The sequence below is a fragment of the Microplitis mediator genome, chromosome 5 (genome assembly GCF_029852145.1).
Source record: "Microplitis mediator isolate UGA2020A chromosome 5, iyMicMedi2.1, whole genome shotgun sequence".
NCBI classification, from domain to species: Eukaryota; Metazoa; Arthropoda; class Insecta; order Hymenoptera; family Braconidae; genus Microplitis; species Microplitis mediator.
This window is the reverse complement of record NC_079973.1, coordinates 4,651,399-4,674,816: the sequence shown is the minus strand read 5'-3', so window position 1 is coordinate 4,674,816 and position 23,418 is coordinate 4,651,399. Positions and strand designations below refer to the sequence as shown.

Sequence of the window (23,418 nt, the reverse complement as noted above, 5' to 3'; positions counted from 1 at the left end):
AAAATTACAAAATAACTTTAATACAATTACATGGCCAGTAGTAAAAACGTTTTTTCTTTTTTTAGATCCTTGCAACAGATAATATTTATCAGTTAAAAAAAATTTAACGGATTTCAGTAGTTATACGATACGCATTTTCAGACTATTTTGTGGTCAAATGTGAGAAATCGCTTGCCAGAGTACTTCTTGCTCTTTACTACTTAAACGATTCCGCGACGTCTACTACTACTTCAAATATAATAACAGAGTGGACGGCGTTAAGTAGTTGCCTGCATGTGATGTGACCCAAGTAAAGATTAAAGAAAATAACAAGCTAGGATATGTAACTTTATTAAGCGTTAAGATGAGTTAAACGTAAGCTAGCGTGGGTAAATGGGTGGATTTAAAGTGAGGAGCCAGAGGAAGGGATGGGCTGAGGAATCTAGCTCACGGTTCTGCATGAGTGTGATACAGCACTGGAGATCCGTGGGCGCGTGCACGCGATACGAGCTAAAACTCAGCATTTATATGTATATATATACATATATATTTTATACATCTCAGCATCAGCAACAGCAGCAGCAACCCGATCAGAATTTACAGCCATACCTCTACTCTGGCAGTAGTGTGTAGCGTATCAGCATCAGCATATAGAACTTTATAATATATAATACTGGAACTAACGCTTAGCTCTGGTTGTTGGTTGGTCTTGTATTGCTAGAGCCAAGCCCCAAGGACACTGGCATAGGATAGAGAACACACAACACTGAATATCAGAGAACATAAAGTTCTAAAGCGGCGCGTAGCTAAGCCGGAGGAGTCAAATCATCGGCTCGACGTGGTCTCTCCCCTTTACCCCGACCCACATCCACCCGACCCACGTCTCTCCCTCCCGCCCTCTCTCTCTCTCGCTCAACACACACACATAATTCTGCCACCGATACCACGCCACTTCCCACTTGGCCCCCCCACGTACGACCTCCCTTGTACTCTCGCTATTCTCCACTCTCAGTCTATATACATTAAACATATACATGTATATTTATAAGAGTATCTGTATTTGTAAAAGTATGTGTGTGACGTGAGCCATACACCAGATCTCTCGACTCCGTTCCGTCAGCCCGTTCCGTTTACTCCCCTCGAGGGGTCGCGCAATTCTTCGCCCCGTACCGTCGTCCTCGCCCTGCTCTCTATATACTATCCTATGTACCTCCTCACCTCCTCTTTACTTATACTGCTGCTGTTACTCCCGTTTTTCTCCTCTCGCACTCAACCCGTTGTCTCTCTTTCATTATATTTATTCTCTTTCGCTCGCTCAGCTTCCCCTTCCTTAAAAAACATCATTTTTTTGTCTCCAGCTTGTTCGTCTATCCGTCGTCATGTAGCCAGTTTCATCCACGCCATACAACTTTTTATCAATTGACTTAAAAAAAATCAAATTATTGTCATTAAATCCCTTCTTTATTCTTCGTACTCTTCCTTCAAATAACAATCGACCTCATCATCATCGTAATCTCATTTTGACTAGAATTATTGGCGGGCTTTTTCAAATTTTCATACGCGCCATAATTTTTAAAACTCTCAGCTCGGTTTGAAATTTTTTTCTTTATTCTCCGTACCTATTTATGGACATTGAGAATGACAATTTGCTCAATTATTGTCTGATGTATTTAAAAATGACATTACAATAGATGATATAATTATTTACAGATAAATTTATTTTAGACTTAACATAAAGTTATAGATAGTTTGCGGCGCAAAAGACTACAGTGGCTGAGTAATAATGGAGTGTCACAGCGGGACCGAAGCGCCGCGACTCGCATGTCGGGGTAAACGTGTCAAGGTGGCGGCGGCAACGGCAACATCAGCAACAGCAACCGCGGCAGTCTAGTCTTATTTGCAACGCGCGCAAATATATCGCGGACAAGAATCGGGGAGTGTACTCTTGTTTGTCACGTGTACGACAGGGAGGAAAAACACGTCAAGAAGTATCTAATAACAAGTTAGACACTTGATCATGTTGATAACGCGGACGATAAAAATATTTTAATACTAAGGATTGTGTCAACGAGGATAAAAAAACATCTCTGTAAAGTGTTGGTGTTAAATGTTATGTGTCATGTACTCATTATTTCACAGTAATGAAAATTTTTATAGCAATTGCTGAGGACAGGATCAAGGATTATTGCGGTAAGTTTTTAATTTATGTATATATGTATATATATATGAGCAAGTTAACTAGTGGAGTGATAAAAATTCACGTCTGCGCAAAACACGTCTGTAATTCACGTTAGCAACCACGCGGTTTTATACATATGTAGCCGCACTTCCCGCCACACTATAATTCTTATCTTTTCCACATTTTTTTTTTCCTTCTCTATAAGTTTTTTTTTAATTATCAAAACCAAGGGATGCGATAAACTTTTTTTTTAATTAAAAAAAAATAAAAAAAGAGTAAGTGTAGCCAATAGTTGGGAATTTTTAAATTTGGAGTAAAAAAATAATATGTAAGTAAGATAAAAATTTAAAAATCCGTACTTAGATATTTGAAAAATGAGTACGCGCATTTTTTTAAATTTCATTATTTGAATTTATTCATTTACTTGAAATTTATAAACTGTCGCATGTTTGCTACATTCACACTCGTACAAAAAAGATTATTTTTTCACTTATATAATTTAGTGCTTCGTTAATTATTTCTATTTCTATGTCTAATTATATTTATGATACTGCAGTCAGCCGACGTCTAATAATTTTTGAATTTTTTTAAATACGATAAATTGTGAAAAAAAAAATATTTAAAAAAATTGCACCTATAGTTTTTTCAATTTCCTACATGTGCATTTTTTTTTATTTGTTGAGAAAAAAAACCTAAAATTATTAATTGTCTCTTAACTTCAGGATTATTTAAATTATGATACTAAAGTTAACCGAGGAATAGTTTTTGAATTATTTAAAAAACGATAAATTATGAAAAAAAAAAATTCCAAAAATTGCAACTATAGTTTTTTCAATTTTTTACATGTGCATATTTTTAGTTGCTTTTTTTTTGTAATTAATTTAAAAAAAAAATCCGAAAATTGTTGGCTGTCTAACTGCAGGGTCATATTTATATTTACTGGGTAAAAAAAAATATTTACCCTGTAAAAATCCAAAGCTGTAGGAGACGAGTATAGAAATATAAAATAGGGGAGTAAAAAAAGACTGAGAAAAAGAAATATGTCACGTGTACCAGCAGTTACGGAGTAGAGTAAGAAATTTAAAAGTTAACTTATTATAGATAGGATGTGTTGTGTAGGGAGAGAAAGCCGTGTCGCGAGGGAGAATATATATAATAAGAAATACGATAATTGTTAGCTAGTACCCACATGTACAATGAATAAGTAAATTTTTTAAAAATAAATTTTCCCCAGGGTTTGGAGTCGAAATTTTAAAATCCCATCTTAGGAGGGTGAAAAAATATCGTATCAGCATCAGGAATATTGAGTTTTAAATAACTGTAGATATATATTTATATTTATATTTATGTACTAGGATAGAATAGAAAATGTATATTCCTCTGGTAAGATGATTCGTGATTGCGACAGAGTCCAAGGAGAAAAAAAGACCCAAGGCTTGGTTGCACGTCCCTGTAGAGAGTAGACTATCACGCATCAGGGGCAACTAAAACGAGTCAGTCGAGCCTCGAGACAGTACAGAGTTAAATGCGAGTGAAACTCATACACGTATCTTATAAGCAGCAACGATACTCTTTGGTACTCTTTGTACAAGTGAAAGAGTGAGAGGTGACTTCAAACCGGGGTGTGAATGTATCTGTATGTGAGGGGCTGCTCCTCTCTCCTCTTCATACATACATATATATACTCGTAAAGTCAACGATATACCGACACACTAGAGCTGAGCTGATCTGAGCAGAGCCAGAGCAGAACAGTACAGCCAGCAAGTGAGGGAGTGAGGAAGTGAGGAAGGGAGAGACCGAGGGAGAGACTGATAAAGAGAGTTGGAAAATAAATGATAAAGAGTGAACGAGGGAGCAAGAAGAAACTAAAGAGTTCAGGGGGCGGTATTTTCTATCCTCATCTCTCTTTACCTCACTCACCCGCATACATATATCTCTTATATATTTGTCTCTGTTTAACTCACGTGTTCGCGAAGCGGCACCGCGGCACGGTGGTTTGGTTGAACGAGGGCGCGCGAACGGGCGGGTGTAGTCTCACCGTGTAAGCGGTGAACGTGCCGCTGAACGGAACGGCAACTCTGTTGAGCAGCACGGGCGTAGGCGAGATTCCGTCTATGCCGAGTGGTGGCGCACCACGAATTCCTCACAGCCGAGGTAACCCGAGTCTGCCCCGAAGTCTGCCTCGACTTGCTGACATGGCGTCCTAGCGCTCTGTACACTGGCCAACAAAGTACGTCCTCGTTGAGTGTAAGGCTTTGTGGGCACCAACCCCACTGTACTGTGTGGGTTCATCAACGCGCCCTGGATATAACATGCCAAGGTAAGTGTCATCAGTGATAACAAAAAACAAAAAAAAAAATTATGTGATTTTAATTACGTGAGCAAATTTGTTTGTTGTTGTATTTGTTGTTGTTGCTGCTGTTATTACTAATTATTTATTTTTATTTATATTATTATTGCTATTACTGATACTGATATTACTGTCGTTATTGATGACCGTCAGATATTGGGGTATTATTTCGGGATTAAATGAATAAATATAAAACGGTGATATGTTGAGATATATGTAGAAGGATATAATGGGGTGGAGCACAAGCAGTTCGCCGCGACGTTAAACCAGCAGCAACAGTACGACGACGACCAAGAGGAAGTGGCGGTAGAGGAGAGAGACGGGGAGGAGGATGATGATGATGATGATGTTGATGAGGAGGGAAGGTGGTGGTAGTGCGTTTTGGTGGTAGTGGTGATGTGTGGTAGTGATGATTTTTCGTGTGTAAGTGCATATGTGTACACCCCGTATCGTCAATACATTTTCCAACCCAATGAAAAAAATTTTTTACGGGTATAAATCAGTAAACGTGATATTAATTTAAGCTGGGTACGAAAGTGGGGTAAGACCTGGCCAATCTGTCAAAAGTACACCCCGTAAGTTTTATGTACAAAAATTAAGGGCGTTTTTAAATTTTTAATTTTGAATTTTGAATATTTGAATTAGTCGTCAATTTGGACAACAATAGGAGGGTAAAAAATATGAGTTACAATTTTTTTAAAATTGATTTGACTATTAATTATATTTGTATTTATCACTAGACGGGTTGTGTGATTGGAGTATAGCTGGTAGGATTTCTCGTGCGCTCGTTCTCCGGACATCGGTGTCACGGTGCGGGCCGTATAGGGTCGTTGCCATCGGGCTCGGTTACCCCGCTCTGCACTACGCGGAATCGATATTACCCGTCGACGACGACGATGACTACGACAACAGCGGACAGAGTGCTTCACAATGGGCGAATAATAATAAAAAGAGACGGGCTTGATCGGCGAAACATTGAGTTAAAAAGAGATAAATGTTTAACTGATAATGTAGAAAAGGGGCGCAAGGAACGAGGGCGTGAAGGAATAGGAAAGCGCGATACGGACAACCGGGTACGAGAGAATAAGAGAGAAAAAAATGTCCGTGGGTGTTGAGCGCACGCATGTGCCTACGTATCGCACATGTGTGAGTCTATATATATTTATATAGACATATGTATATGTAAACACAGATATGGACATACGTGTACGCATACGCATACACACACCCATTGGCAGTAGCAGCAGCGTTTGGTTGAAAATAATCACGCGGGTGCCTCCTAGCCTGACTCTTCATGTGTGTTTCCGCGTTTTGTTCCTCTCTAGCGGGCGGTTTCCCTACATTTTCTATTCTACACTATACTTTATATTTATTTTAACATTGTACACATATTGCCCCACATGGAATTTTTCTCCGCTCGTCTATCTATATCTCCACACACACATACAGATAATATATATACATATATATATATTTCTACACGTGTTATGTAGACGAAACCCTGTAAATACACCTCCCAGAAAGGGTTATAAATAATAATCTCTTATCAGTTTGAAAAAGAAGTAATAGTTGGAGTAGATAAAATAAAAACTAAAGAAAAGAATTTAAGTTTAAATTTAAAATATACGAGTTATCGTCTGCGTCGCTCCTTGTACGTGGGGATTTTTAGCCGAGAGGGTTGCGTAAATATCTCTCCTCTTTCTCTCCCTCCACGTCTGCCCTCACTTACACACGTCGACTTCTCTGCACACGTGCATGTGATATGTACATATATATGTAGATGTATGATATAAGTAGTGTGTGAGCGATAGTGTGTTGGTGTTGTAGCCATAGGCGCCGATACTACGCCCCAAGACCCGGGGTGTGCTGAGCCATGCCGAGGCGCTGAGCTGAGCACTACTCGACAAGTCAGTCCGTTCGCCGTCCATCCTCCCTCCAGACGTCTCTCCCTCCCTTTGATCCCTCGCAACGCAACCCCTCCTTTTCCCCCAAGTATCCATTCACCGCAGCGACTAACTCCTTGCTCCCCTTCAGTTGGACTTTTTCCCCCGTAGCACGCGGGTGCGTGTTTGCTGTGTGTCCAAAGACACCATTTCTGATAGATTATTTCTTCGTCCGTTTGTTCTTATTTTTAAATTTATACAATCACTTATTTTTTGTGTACATCGGACGTGTATTTATCGTATATTTATGTCCACCTGTATGTGTATATATTTATACATACTATTTGTGCCAGTGTATGTTTATACATACGTTGCCGAGTAGTGTAACTGTGCGTCTTATATTTTATTGAGTTTGTGATACACAACAGGTGAGTTGGTTATCACCGCAATTTTATTACTTATTTTTTTCAAATATTTTTATTATTTGAACCCTGAATTTTAAATTATTTTGGAGTACGCGCCAATAGCAGCAACTCCTAGTCTGTAATATTGACTATTGATTTTTTTTAATTTCCTTATCGCGGGTACAGGATTTTATTATCGTCGACAATGACGTATTTTAGTACACATATATATATACATACGAAATATAATAAAAGTGTAGAGTGAAAACCGTTGGTTGTCACTTAACTTGGAGGGCGCGCGTGCAACTCTGGATTGGAGTGAATCAACCTACTTTCCGAGAGACAAGACAAGAATTATAACGGTTTATAAAAATTTTCCAAGTCAATCTTACCAAGTACACGTGTGTGACGTTACCGTAAAACACGACAGTGTTCAAAGTAATGATAAATTTTTTTTTACATCCTTCGACATATGATACTAAAGTTACCGACGTCTAATAATTTTTGGATTTTTTTTCTTTTAGATAAATTATAAAAAAAAAAATATTTGAAAAAATTCCACCTGTAGTTTATACAATTTTCTACATGTGGATTTTTTTATTTTAATTTTTTTTTTAATTGATCTGTTGAAAAAAAAATCCAAAAATTTTTAATTGTCTGCTAACTTGAATCATAATTAGCCGATGTTTAATAATTTTTAGAATTTTTTTTTCTAGATAAATTATAAAAAAAAAATATTTGAAAAAATTTCACCTGTAGTTTTTTAAATTTTCTACATGTGCATTTTTTTTATTTTAATTTTTTTTTTAATTGATCTGCTCAAAAAAAAAATCCAAAAATTTTTAATTGTCTGCTAACTGAAGGATCATCCTTCGACATTACACACGACAATTACTGATACCGTGTGATAATTCGACAGTATTTTATTTTTTGTTACAACTTACAAAGTCCACACCACCACCATTATTATCATCGCCGTGGTCTATGATACGATTCCCCTTCTACTGGGAGTCCTTTACAATTTAACTCGTCTCTAGATATGATAATACTCGAGTTGTCTATCGCTCGGCACTCAAGCGTATCCTAACCTCACTTTACCCACGCACCCACTCCCACAATTACGAAATATAAATTCGCTTCCACGCCCCCCAGAGTATTAAGAATGAATGCGTGTGACATAAAGAGGGATAGTAAAGAATAAAATTTAAAAAAAACCGGGCGACAAGTGCGTACGGAGCATCCGAGCGAATCCACGTCCCCACGTTTTTATTCTGTACTTGATACTTTTTTTCTTTTACTTTTTATTACTCACATTACTGTGCTACTGTATTACTAAATCATCGTTAGTACTTGTATTATACTATATATTCTATTGGAATATATGTAATTTAAGTGGTACGTTAGTGAGCTTTGAAAAACATTTACATGCGCTTCCTGCGGGCGGATTAAAATAACCGTGACGATTTTATCAGAGTGCCCTTAAGGGGTTGATTGTACCCACAGTAGGAAAGACCGCGTGTGAAATATAAATTAAATAAAGGGAAAGGGATTGTTGAAGTCATGTACATTCACTAAACTCGTGGTCATAAACTTTATGATGGTATGGGAACTTATGGACATGGATGGATAGATTAGAAGGGCGTTGGGGTAAAGTAAGAGAGGGGGCTGAAAAATTTTCTCGAGCCTGGTTACTAAAATACCCACTTACTCACACGCAGTCGTTTTGTGTTTGTCGGGGGCGGTGGCTCATTCGAAATTTTAAATTCAGTTTTTTTTCCCGGGCTATTTGTTACTTTGATTACCATTAAATATTTAAAGCAGTGACTGTAATTTCATTTGATAGTTCAAGTGGTTAAAAAATTTTTGGGATTTACTTCTACTACAGGTTAATATTTTCTTTTTTTTTATATTTAATTTATTAACGATTCTGAAATCATCAGACATTAAATAATTTTGAATTTTATTTTTGACAGTTTAATTTAAAAAAATTGAAAAACTAAAAAAATACACAGGTAGAAAATTAAAAAAACTATAGGTGTAATTTTTTTAAATTTATCGATTTTAAATAAATTCAAAAATCATACGACGTCGGATTTCAGTATCATATTTATTACGTTATTTCTTTGTACACTTGTCCTTTTTACCTCGTCATCTACCTGCGCCCTTCGCGACAAGTTCTCAGTCAATTCAAAAAAGGTTTCCGGAAATACACCTGCTTGCTACTCACTTTTAATTCTTATTCTTAATAATAATAATATACTGGCGCTTGTACATTTCCCGTATTTTTACTCAATCTTATCGGGTTTTTCCCCATCACCTGGTTCGTTCGCCTTCACGCCATGCTGGACACGAGGAAATTAATCTTTTGGGGAGGAAATAATCTGAAAATTAACTTTTTTTTTTAATGGCGCCAAGTAGTTTTTAAATTTGAAATTTAATTTAGAATTTCTTTTTTTTTAAACTAAGACTGCGTGAAAACATTTTCATCAGACGATTAATAATGAAAATTGTTGAGGAATGCTTCGGTGTGCAAGAAAGTATCGAGTAACGGTTTAGTTGTACGAAGGAAACGAGTCGAGTCCTCTTTCCTTCCCCTCCTCAGTACTGACTTTACTTCTTTTCTTACTTCTTACTGTTAAGTACAGTAATTTTTTTTTTTTTTTTTTTTTTTTTTTTAAATTCTGTACAAATACAAAGGACTCTAGTTTTTCAAATTCCTTCTGAGAACTTGACGACAAACGGAGTCGTTTTTTTTTATAATTATATCACTTGTAATTTATATACATTAAGTATATAATTGATAAGTTATCAGTCGTATATTAATATATTCAGGAAATATTAAACATTACACAGATTTTTACTGCGGTATTTATTTGAACGTAATAATTTATCGCTTTGTTACCCATAGTAAATTCACGGAAAATTTCCAAATAAAAAAATGTATATATATTTATATTATATGTCGTTTGTTAAAAGAGTTGACTTCTGATTCATCGGAATCCTAAACGAAATGTGAGCTGGTAGCCTCTTCAGGTCAACTTTTTTTCCTTCTTTTCTTTCCATCCTTCCCTTTATATTTAAAATTTTTTTTTTTCCTTTTCTACTGAGAAGAGAAGTAAGGAATGAACGAAAGGGTCGAGTTCGTCGAATTGAACAACGTGACTACAAAGTGCGCAATAATGTCCTCGACAAGCGGAAGGGGTTAGAGGGGAATAGAAGGCGTCGTGAATTTCACAAGAGTGGATGCTATCATAACCCCTTGACTAACATCATGAATCATTCTGTACTCTTTTAATACCGTCCTGTTACTTATATTATTATTTAAATAAATTCTGTTGTTTTAAATTTTAACTGCAACAATAAAACCAAAAAAATATATATATATTTTATATACACAGAAAAAAACAATTTCTTGATGCAAAAAAATTTTTACTTACCCTAAGAAATTTTTTTTATTATAAATTGAAAAAAAAAAAAAAAAAAAAAAATTTCTTGGTGAAAAAAATTTGTTGAGGCGAGAAAAAAATTCTGGCGCCGAAAAATATTTTGTATTATGAATTGAAAAGAAATTTTCTTAAGACTGCACCGGAAAAAAAAGTTCTTGACCGCAAGTAAAAATTTTTGATTCAAAAAAATTTTTTTGAAAATCTCGCGGATAAAGTAGAAATCTCACGAATGTGAATGTAGCAGACATCAGACAAATTTAAAATTACAAATAATATTCAAAAAAATGCACTTATAATTTGAAAATTTTTTTAATGCGCATTTTTAAAAATTTAAATTTATTATCAATTTTAAATTTGTCTGATGTTTGCTACATTCACATGAAATCTCCTCTGCAAAACAAATTTTCTTGGCTCATAAAAATCTTGACTCGGTTCCCAAAATCGTTTATCTTCAAAAAAATTTCCTGTCGCAAGAAATTTTTCTCCTCAGAAAATTTTCATTTTCCACTTGTAACAAAAAAATTTTTGTGGAGTAAGTAAAATTTTTTCGCACCAAGAAATTCATTTTTTCCGTATATATATATATTAAAATGTTGATAAATAATATAACATTTTTATAAATTAGCCACAAGTCCTTTTTAGCATTTCTTTAATTTATTTTAAAATTACTCTGGTATAAATTTAATGGGGTTGTAAATTACTCAGTATAAATTTACTAGTACAGTTTAACATAAATATTAAATAAAAAAAAGTACGTAGAGAAATGAAGGAATGCGTGTAATGGATAATCCGTTCTTGTATAATAGTGTGCCAGGCTTCGCGCCCCAGTTACACTTACGACTAGTATTATTTTCGAGGAAACCGCATAAACGTCGTGTTTAAATACGATGAACAGGAAACTAGGATTAGAAAAGGAGTTTAAATTATTTTAAATTTCATTATTTAACATCATTATTTTTTTCCCAAGCCACCAAGCATTAATATAATGTCTCCTTGATAGTGTTCACAGTTAGTAGAATTTTTTTCCCCTTGTAATCCGTAGTCAGGTAATTACACTACAGCTTTATTTGTATTTAGTATTTGTATGAGTACGAGTAAGTAGAAAAAATGAAAGTTGTATAGAGATAATAACGACAATGATAATTCTCATTAGGGAGTAGTTTTATCATCATGATAACAATTTGGAAAAAAAAAAAAAAACATTTTTTCTCATTAGTATCAAAAGTTTTTAAATCGGTATCGGTATCGATATATACAAGAGGGAAAAAATAAGATGTTACGCCACTGACGGGGTCGAGGTCGAGGGCAATAATCGAGGGACGCGTATATATATATATATATATGTAGATATATTATATATGGTATTGTATATGGGGAAGCAGAGGTTGTGTGAGTATGAGTGCGCGGGAGAAGAGGGTGAACTGAATTTTGCATGAGGATCGCGTTTGCGATTGCGTGTTTCATGCATAACAAGAGGAACAGAGGGAAAAATACTGGATTTAAAAAAAAAATTCAAAGCAAAAAACCAACTGGTAAAAAATAATGGAGTAAAAACAATTTTTTTGTATTTATTTTATTTTCCAGTACAATATAAATACATATGACGGTCATACATTGGGTATTTTTTAAGAATAAATTAAAATGATTAGGAGTAGACGTATTTTAATATTTATTTATAGATATATACATATGTATATATGTACATAGAATAGCTTGGAAGTGAGTATCGAGAGGGCGAGAGGTTTAAAAAAGTCTAAAGTCCAGTTAAAAAATGCGGGTGGACGCCAATGGACGGTTGAGATGGTGAGGTTGGGTCCTATCCGTGACGACGACGGCCACGACGACGACGTCGTATGAGGGGAGGCAAAAATGGCTTGAACAAGGAGGAAGGGTGGTAGCTCAGCCGGCTTGAGAACTTGATGGAGGGTAAGGGGAGAAAGGCATAACTGTGTTGGGGAGAGCTCGAGAAGCAGAGGGGTTGCCGGCCAATGGGCGTACAAGTTCCGTGCGTGAGTTGTTCCTCTGGTCTCTCTCTTACTCACTTTCGACATCTCTCTTTCCTCATCTCCCTCTATACTTTTTTTATTCATCCTTTTATTCGTTAAGAGGTAACAAAGTCGCGAAACCCAAGGACAGGGATAGAACAAGGGGCTGAGATACAACCCGTTTAAATATTTTTTCGTTTTATATATATTTAAATAAATATCACTCTTGATCAATTATTATTACTATTATTATTATTAACATTATTAAGCAACGTTTCAAGTGTAAAGTGACACTTGAAATATGTTTTTTTTTTCAAGTCATTAAATATACCCTAAAGAAATAGATGACTACGTGACAATGGATATGGACAAAAGTCGCTGACACACATATTTGTGTCTTCATAAAAGGCGATAAAAATAATAGTGGTGTCGGCGGTGTTGGTGGTGGTGATGATGATGATGATGATGGTGGCGGGTCGTTGTATGTTTGTTGCGGGAATGCACGCATTCTAAACGAAGGTTCTAAAATGTAGGACACACGCAGCGTGCACACACTCAGATACCGCGACTACTACTCATTCCCCTCTTACCCCACTTGGTCAACACGTCGCGTTATCCCCGCCATGCATACCACTCTTCAACATTAATCCTCCGTTAAGTTTACTTGCTGTATGTATGGATGTATGTTATGCTATATGTTCTTCAGCATTCATGTACATATTACACTAACGGATAACAAAAATTTTAAAAAAATTATTTACCTATGGATGGGTGGGTGCACATGTGGATAATCACTGATACTCCATTTAGCTGAGCTCTAATAATTTTTGGAGTTTATTAAAAACGATAAATTATGAAAAAAAAATATTTTGAAAAATTGCACCTGTAGTTTTTTTAATTTTCCACATGTGCATTTTTTTAGTTTTTTTTTTTTCTGTACTTAATAGGCTGGAAAAAAATTCAAAAATTTTTAATTGTCTGCTTCCAGGATCATTAATTATGTAGCAATTTTCGGGTTTTTTTTTCAACAAATTAATTACAAGAAAAAAAAAAAAAAAAAAAAAAAAATATGCACATGTAGAAAATTAAAAAAACTACAGGTGCAATTTTTCAAATATTTTTTTTTTTTAATAATTCATCGTTTTTAAAAAAATTCAAAAATAATTAGACGTCAGTATCATGGGTAATTCTATAAATAAATTTTAAAAATCCTGGGTAATCAGACATAACACGAATATATATTATATATCTGTACATATTATAGATAAATCTATATATGTATATACATTAACAACAGATTGTACGAGATGTATTCACTGTTTATCGTTGCGAGAAATATTAATACGTAGGAGAGAAACGATGTATATATATATAAAAATATATGTATATATAAGTTCTGACGTGTGTGACACGAAGCTGATCGTTCCAAGCACATCCTGGCACTCCCCCAGTTTGTCGTTGAGGGAGTGGTGTTAAGAGGGGCGCATAGATATCCGAGGCCGCTCTCGAGTGCCAGGAGTAAGTTGCTGTTGCTGTTGCTGATGTTATGCCTCTATCACACTAGTTCGCTTGTATTATTCCCCCTCTGTCGTTTTTATTATTCTCTCGAGTCAAAGATCCCTTTTATATTTAACCATCTAGACCCTTTGCCCCGACTATCCATAAACCTTTCACTGAATCACTTTGTAGCATAACCACGTAGATGGGAAATCGACTTTGACTTTTATATCGTACCTTTTTTTCCTCATTTTTTTTTTAAAACCTCGACCGCGATGCTGACGAATAGAAATTTAGTCATACTCGATGAAGCAACCCTCATTTACAACCTTCGTACGTGCGGTTTCAGACTGAAAAAATAAATATATTTAAACCTACTGTTAATTACTTTTAAATTTCCCTCGTTATATTTCCCTCATTATATATTTGAGTAGAAAATTTTCTTTGGAAAAATGAGTAAGTAATTTTACGTCACTCAATACAGTACTTTTATCTTTGAAAAATAGTTAGTGATTTGACAAGGGTGTCGATCAGTAAACGTAATTTAAAAATAATGAAAAACACATTAAAGTAGAGCGGAGTAAAAAGTAATTTTACTTATAATTTAAAATGTAAAAAACATATATATTTTGTGTATTCTTCCAGTATCTTATATTTCCTCCACTCGAGCTCTTTCACAATGTCCTGAACTGGTCTATTACGTAATATTTATTTGTTCGCTTGGCAAACGAGTAGTATCATCATGGCGCGTTGTATATACGCGTTAAATAAGAAAAAGGTTTATTATAATAGTATTAGTCGTGGTGGTGGTTCTGCTGGTTCTTGTGGTATCCATGTATTTACGTATGCATATATGTATATAGACTTTAAAGCATAAAGGTGATGATGTAGTTGAAAGAGTTTTTTTAAAAATACATATATATTTTTCGCCCTCGTCGGTATTATATATGGCGCGAAGCGCAGGAGCTAAAGAGTATAAGTATAAGGTATCACAAGTATCTTAAATAATATATGAAAACGTGATATTAAAGGAAGCAACGGTGCTCGCGCCACCAGTTTTTTAAAAAAGAGAGGGAATTTTAAATAGTATTTTTTATTTTATATCTTTATCTTTATCTTTCTTATTAATTTAATCCTATATTTTTTTTTATAAACACATATATATATACATATAAATGTTAGTGGTGTTATTCACTGCGCTTTGTCGTATTCATTTTATATCCCGACATGACTTGGTCGCGGCAATGCCGATTACGCAATGCGTGGCCGTGAGATTGTCCGAGTCTCGTGTCGCGTCGCCACTTTACACTCTTATTTCTATCTTTATCTCTGTATTATTTCTCTTTTTCATATATATATATATATATATATATATATATATATATATATATATATATATATATATATATATATATATATATATATATATATATATATATATATATATATATATAATTCTTTTACTAGTAGATAGGATCAGAGTTTTATTTGACGACGCCCGCGAGACTATGGTATATATATATATGTATACATATGCATATACATATTATATATATAGATATATATATAATATGAGTCTTCTTTTTTTACAGTGTCGTATAATAGTAAGTATATTATATCACAGTCAACACACATCTCGCCTTACATTACATTACTTGTACTTATACTTTGCTCTCTGCTATACTTGTAGTCACTTTACTCAAGTGTCTTTATATATAGACAGAAATTTTATAAGACTAAATATATATATGTATATATATAAATATGTGTGTGTTAAGGAGCACCCATGATCATACAAGAGGGTTCATACAAAATATATATATTCAGTACAGTCGCAACAAGTTTCTGTATTGAATGTATGTATTGTATAAAAGTATATATGTATATATATATGTATATAGAGAAAAATAAAAAAACGCGTTGGGGAGGCCATGAGTAATGACGCTATCGATGATGAAGTCATCATAGATTAAAATTGTTATTTACTTTTTTAAATAAAATATAATAGTTTTTGTCGTTATTCAAAAATATTGTTAAATATATATATATGTATATATATAATGGCTGTAATTAAAAAAAAATTATAACGCGTTATTAATCATGAATGTCAGTATAATTTAAATGGCCAGTGACATTTATTTAAATATCCATTTAAAAAAATTTTTAATCCATTTAATTTAATAAAATAATTTATTTTTATCCACGATAAAATAAAAACTTGTAAAAGTAAATATAGAATTTATATACTTGTGTAGTTTAAATTTTTTAAGACAATTGTAATGTAATTTACTTTTTTTTTAAACATAATTGCCGGCACTAATCCTTTGAGTTAAAAATAAAAAAGTATATAACTCGGAATAAATGATTTTAGTTATCAGTTTATGACGTGACAAAACCCGAGTGAATTCCCCTTCAAACAAACACTGATATTTTTTTTCTTTTATTAAATTACATATATATTTTTTTTTAATACTCTTCACACTTCGCCTCCTTGTAATTTCTGAGTCTTGATGGCGCGACAACGAGAACGCAGTTGTGTACACCAACTAAACGACCTCAACTTGTCCTATTTATTATTTATTTAAAAATTTCATAATTCGACACATTATTGTAATAACGTGCGTGTGTTAATTCACTTTTTATTACCAACCACTAGCGATCTATCGACTATTTATAAAATAAAATCTATATATATTAAGAAATTAAATATTAATTATTATCAGAAGTTTGTTATGGTTAAATTTTTTATTGTAAAAACGATAACTTGCGTAATATATCACCTATGTCTGGCAACAGGCAGCAGGTAGACAATTTCGTAGTTCGTAGTGGGAATAACTTGGATTATGATGTGGTCGCGGTAACAAGAAGGGATATAGTATAACATAACATAACATGAAAGAATGGAGAATTAAGTATACGGGAGTAAATGTGAAAGAGAAAAGGAGAGAAATAGGAAAAAGATATATGGTAATAATAATAATAATAATAATAATAATAATAATAATAATAATAATAATAATATATTGGAAAGTGTGTAAGCCAAAGCCAAAGCCAAGACAGTAAACTAAGGGCCTTGGAATAACAGCATGCGTGAAACCAATCGTGCTTCCTCTTGCAGGTTAACGAGGTCGTTCAAGGTCGAACCTTGCGCGCTTCTTGGGAGTCCTGTTGTAATATATATCCACGTGCATAACTTTATATATATATGTATATTAGACTGGGCCAAAAAAATCGGCTGACAAAAAAAAATTGTTGGGAAAATTTGAGCCCTTAAGATTGATAAAGACTATCATTGGAATTTTCAATTTTTTACTGCGGGTTTTTGTCCCATAACTCCTGAGCCATTGAGATAAACGAAATTGAGATGAATACATTTTTTTGAGGAAATTTAATGCTCTACAAAAAAGGTCTGATTGAAGTTTATCGTCAGATGAACCGTTTCCTTATAATCATGCCTTGAAGATTGGTATGATTTTGAAATTTGAATTTTAAACTTTTGAATTTTGTAATTCATGTAAAAATCAGTATCAGGTATCAGGAAAAAAAAGCCAATGAAGATTTTTAAAGGAAATTTAATGCTCTATAAAAAAAGTCTGATTGAAGTTTTACGTCAGATGAACCGTTTCCTTATAATCATGACTTTAAGATTGGTATGATTTTGAAATTTGAATTTTTGAATTTTGTAATTCATGTAAAAATTAGTACCAGGCATCAGGAAAGAAAAGCCAATGACAATTTTTAAAGGAAATTAAATGCTCTACAAAAATAATCTCTTAACAATTTTCGATAAATTCACTCCTTCAAAAGTTATTCAAGTATACTGGAGTCGTTTTGACTTAAACTTTACCCAGTAACTTTTGAACTATGAATTGAAAAAAAAAATATTTTTAGGGAGAAAAAATTTTCTTGATGCAAGAAATTATTTTTTTCTGTGTACATTTACCTAAAATAATCTTCACAGTAACAGAACTCCATATTGGAGTAAAAAAAATGGATAAATTTATAATGGATTGATGTAAATAATGAAACGTGTATTGAAATTAAAATTAATATATACAAATAAATTTAAATTGTGTGAAACTCTTGATATAATATTACGGACAAGTGACTAAGCAAATTAACAACATATTTATGAGGGATATTGCATAGTAGGCTAGGCGACTTGTCTATTTTATTTACCATGTATTTGTGCACGCAAGGTTTGATACGATTGTGTGTGCGTGTGTTGATGAGGAGAATAGAGCCAGTTGGTTATTTTTTTTCTCACATACAATATATATATAAGAGGGCGAGATACGTAAAAGGAAAAGAATGAAGTCGTCTATTCAGCCTACACATTTTAACATCAGGGTCGTATAGTTTACGTCCTCCTCCGCCACCTCTTGCATTTATTTTTTACTCACGTCTCTGTCTTACTCACATGCTGCTATATGACTTTTCATATTAATATATATGTATATATCGAGTATTTATATATGAAACTACGTTTTATTGTTGTTTATGCTGTGCCTAAATGCGCCCACGTGTGTTTTTTATATTTTAAATGAACATAATGAATCCTATATATTTTTTTATACATTTATTTATAAATATATATATATATTTTTTATTTTACACTATTGTAAACAATGATTTATTATTTATTTTCAGGTCACAAGTGAAAAAAACGTGATACTTGTAGCCGATGAAGATTACAGACGGCAAATTACTTTGGAGTAACAGCCGCAGTAGCAGCAGCAGCAACAGCAGTAGCAGTAGCAGTAAACGAGGAAGCAATAACGATTGTTTGAGGCCGTGGTTAGCGCGGAAGAGCCTCAGCAACGCGCAAATAAGAACTACATCTAAGATCTGATGTTAGCGGACATTAACGGTAACCTGACGGATCTGAGAAGCGAAGCGATGACGTCGCAGAGGTTTTGTCTGCGATGGAATAACCATCAGAGCAATTTACTTTCGGTCTTTGATCAATTGCTGCACGACGAAGCTTTCGTGGATGTGACGTTGGCCGTCGAGGGCCAGTTGCTCAGGGCACATAAAATGGTCTTGTCAGCATGCAGTCCCTACTTTCAGGTATATATCAATTTATCAGCAATAAATAGATTTTTATGTACTGATGTAAATAAAAATATTATTTTTTTCTAGGCTCTGTTTACAGGTCACCCTGATAAACATCCAATAGTCATTCTCAAGGATGTTCCTTATGTGGATATGCGCAGTCTCCTAGACTTTATGTACCGTGGTGAGGTGAGCGTTGATCAAGATCGGCTTACAGCCTTTCTCAGAGTTGCCGAGTCACTAAGGATAAAGGGTTTAACGGAAGTAAATGAGGATAAATGTGATTTACCAAACATAACGTCTTCATTACTTGGAAATCAAAACACAGTACCTCCACCCCCACCAAATTTACATAGAATAAACCAAATTGGGTCTCATCATCATCATGTTACACAAAAAAGGTTCCATCATATGTCAAGTCATCCGCTATTAGGATCGGCACTAACTGCGCCAAAGAGAAAACGCGGAAGACCAAGGAAACTGAGTGGTTCATCAGATACACCGATCGAAGGATTGGCACAAGATTTACAATCATGCTCGGCAACAGATCTTGTCCAGGGTTCACCAGAGATGATGGAAATGAAGATGGGCATTGATCTTCAGAGTGAAGCCAATACCGGTGGTAACGGCAATGCTAATAATAATAACAATAATAATAATAACAGTGGTAGCAATCACTCGGCCTCATCCGGTACACCGGGACCCACTACCGGAAGAAAAGACGAGCCTACGGAAAATGGTGAACGGGATACACCAGAGCCAGTGACGCCTAGGATCAAACAAGAACCAGAACCAACGCCGAGTACTTCCGCGCAGGGTAAGTTTTTATTTCACTTTAATAACTTTTTTTTTATTTAAACTGCCCAGTACTCTCATTACTCTCATTACTTTTCTATCTTATTTCTTTTCTATGCTGGCCGTGACATAAACAAGATAACACGTGTTAATGAACTTTGTTTAATCGTTTCAATATATATATATATTTTTTTAGTTTAATTATAGAAATAATTAATAAATAGGTCATAAAAATTTTTATTACCACGTGTCACATCTTTTAATGTCCACCAACGTTATCTAGATTTTTTTTAAATTTCGTTATTATCTATACTATTTATTAATGATAAATATATATATACATATTTTATTATTTTTTGACATTTTATTAAAAACTGTAATTGCTTGTAATTCGCCTTACGCGACGAGGGACCGTCACATGGACCCGTGATACTTTTGGAAGTTCTCATTTTCTTCTTTTCCTTCTCTCTGTTTATCATTGATCATATCTAATATATATATATATTTATATAGACATATATACATTCATATAAAATAAATATATACATATATATTACTAAGATTTGCTTACAGGAATTAATATTAATATTACAAATAATAATATCTACTTGAAATAATTATTTATTTAATTTCATCGTAGATATTTAATCATTTTTTATGTTTTTATCCTTAAATCAGTTAACGATATAAGGCAACACGTCGGATAACAGATTCTTATATTAATTATTTTTTTTTCTTCAATTGTATTATTGCGAAGGTGATGATCGCAATGAAGATGATTAAATATAAGGTTGAGATAAAAAAAAACTAAGGCACAATGACGTAGATTATCATTGCGATGTTTTTCACGGATTTAAAGTTATTTATTATTTTTATTCTTCCATACTCTGCATGACGTATCAAGTATATTAGAGTCGAATTTTAATTTTAAAAATCTAATTTAGAGAGACGGTTTAGATAAAAGCGAGCTTGCACTGAATAAAATGAGCTCTTGTTTATTATTTTCATTTATAATCCCCTATATCCGTTTTTAAAATTAATAATAAATCAATTTTTCTTACAAAAATAACTATTAAAAAATATATATAAATAACTGATAACTTCCGGTGAATTTTTATGTCCCTTAAATTTATTGGTTTTTTTTTTTCAAGAGGTAGAATTTTATTTAAAATTGATAGATGAAAATATGTAAAGAAGATGATAATTTATAAAATCCAACCAAGAGTATCACAATCCCGTACCATATCTGGTCCATAAGACAAATCACAAACCCATGTAACACTCGGCTAATCACGCTCGGCCAATGAGCAGCGTAATTAATAATAATTATTTATAACAATAACAATTATAAATATAATTAATTTTTTTTTCAACTGCAATCGCTTTATTAATTAATATTTTTATTTAAAATTTTAATTATAAAATGAGTTTTTATTTATTTCTTTGCATCATAATTATTAAAATAAAATTAACTTTGTTTTGTTTGTGTTCTTACTTTTTTTTAATATTTTTTTTTCTAATGTTAACATGAGTTAAAAATTTATGAAAATATTTTTATGGTATTATTTTTACCCTGCATAATTAGATGATGATGATAATAATAAATAGCTTCGCTGCCATTGGCCAATGCGATGAAAAGAGGGGGTGGAGCCAGCTAGCGGTGCTTACATTTTAAACGCTGGTTAAAAATATTTCAACGTTAATAATTAATTATTGTTATTATAATAATAATAATGAGTTAAATAATAATTATGATAGAGAGAAATGAAGATAATTTTATCAAGTGTATCACAGACCTTTTTTTTTTAACGAAAATTATATTGAGAAAATACTAAAATTTATTTGAAAAAAAATCGTTGAAAAACTTCGCAAGACTGCACACGGGTAAAAAATAATATCGGATATTAAAAATATAAAAAAAAAGAGACAGTGTGAATGTGTCTTTTTTTAAAAATTAATATATGCAATAGAGGACACACACGAAACGCGATACACATGCAATGGGGGTGGACGCGTCTTGCCTCTGTTCACTGTTTCGTCGCTTCCGCCTTCTCTCTCTCCCTTTCTCTCTCTCTTTCTTGTACATGTGTGTAAGAGTGTATGTATATATGATAGTATGTCTGTACGTTGATAACGTCCACCACCAACGACTCTAAATAAAATTAACAATTAGTCAAAAATTTATGTATTATATATTTTATTATTTATTTTATTATTTAAAACATATACTGCAATAACACGCGAAAGAGAGAGCGAAAGAGAGAGAGACAAGGGTCTAAATAGCCGAAAAAAATAAATATATGTATAAATAATAATAAATAATAATACATTTATATATTTTTATTTTAAAAAAGTGGTAAATATGAATGTTTTGTTTCTTGATTTTAAAAAAAAGAATAAAATTATTTTTTATATATGTACATACATATATATAAATAAATATGGATTAAAAATTAAATGACAATAATAATAACAATTGATAATAAGCAGAGTGCTCAAAGATTGTGAAGATTCTTTGAAAAATAGTGACACGTGATTATTTTTGTTTTTTGCACACAGGTGAGTTGAGAATTGAATCACCTTTGAAATCTGTCGTTTATTTAATATTGCGCGGGGAAGCGAGGGACTAGGGAAGGCCAGCCGTAAATAATTTAAATTTAAAAAAAAAAGTACCATAAATATTTTAAAAATTTTAAATTAAAAAATAAATTTAAAAGAATTAATTTACATAACACCACAATAATTATTTTTTTTTTATTTTTTTTTACAACAATTAATAACCGCGGAGAGAAGGAGAAGCAAGGACGATGAGAATATAACGTTCTTTTACTTATTTATTTATATATTTTTTTAAAATTTCAAATATACGTCCTCGTGATTTAATTCGCAGATCTTTCGCACAATAATTGCGATGATGACTGCATCATATTACTTGTCTTGTATACTTTTACTTGATGATTATGATGACGTGCAGCAGCAGGTTGTGCAAAGCACAATAAAATTTGTGTATACACATTTGAAAAAAAAAAAAAAAAGAAAATTGTCTTTGTCTTGTATTTTTTAATTTTTTATTTAAATAATAATAAAGTATATGAGCAACTAAATAAATTAGTATGCACACAATATATTATTTAATAAATATATCAAGTTTGTGTGCACGCATGTGAGTCTCGATGTTTATTTTATTGCGACAAAATTTATTTCGTGGATGATTTTTAGTATGATATATTTATGGATGGACATTGTTCTTAAATATAATATATACGGTCGCTAATAACAGACCATTATTGTGCGCTGGTGTGTGTGATGTCTGTTTGTGTGCGTAAGTGTAATAAAAGAGAAAGAGAGAAAGAGAGTAATTGAAATTAATAAGAGGAAAAATGGGAACAATGTGAGGGTGGGTGACGAGACACACGCGCGTGCGCACACTTGGGCGATTTAGAAAATATTGTTAATTATTTAATTAAATAATTAAAAGAACGAGTTAAATTATTCGAAAAAAAGACAATTAAGTAAACAAGTTTTTTACTATTTATATTTTTAAATTAAAACGGTTTAATTTTTATTTACAGTGACGATAATTTAGTTATTTTGCTGGCTCTACCCTTCCTCTTGCTTCCCCCCACAATTAATATTTATATATAATTAAATAAATAAATTAATTAATTAGAAAATAATTGAACAAGTTTGTGCACAAGGGCATCATTTTTCCAAAGTACTTTCAACGTACGTAAATTTACAGTTCACTTGTAAGTAATGATTGTATTTAAATGCTCTTGCGTACTAATTTATTCAATTAATTAAACCGGTATTAGTATACCGCTAGATTTATTTATTATTTATGA

The 23,418-nt window shown here is 32.9% G+C and overlaps 1 protein-coding gene across 9 annotated transcripts in view; it reads left to right on the top strand.

Annotated features, from left to right (window-relative positions):
- Positions 1 to 1,772: 1,772 nt before the first annotated feature.
- The window catches only part of LOC130667969 (protein tramtrack, beta isoform), a 40,988-nt gene continuing 19,342 nt past the window's right edge, over positions 1,773 to 23,418 (top strand). The window contains exons 1-3 of one of the 9 annotated variants that reach the window (XM_057469920.1): positions 1,773 to 2,169; positions 18,374 to 18,793; positions 18,866 to 19,595. In XM_057469920.1, the coding sequence (XP_057325903.1) occupies positions 18,575 to 18,793; positions 18,866 to 19,595 (949 nt within the window). In that variant the 5' untranslated portion in view covers positions 1,773 to 2,169; positions 18,374 to 18,574. Of the gene's footprint in view, positions 2,170 to 4,067; positions 4,479 to 4,887; positions 5,084 to 6,427; positions 6,820 to 8,547; positions 8,681 to 14,580; positions 14,603 to 16,538; positions 16,691 to 18,373; positions 18,794 to 18,865; positions 19,596 to 23,418 lie in introns of those variants that run through there. The other 8 variants (XM_057469918.1, XM_057469927.1, XM_057469926.1 and 5 more) reach the window with 8 other exon arrangements.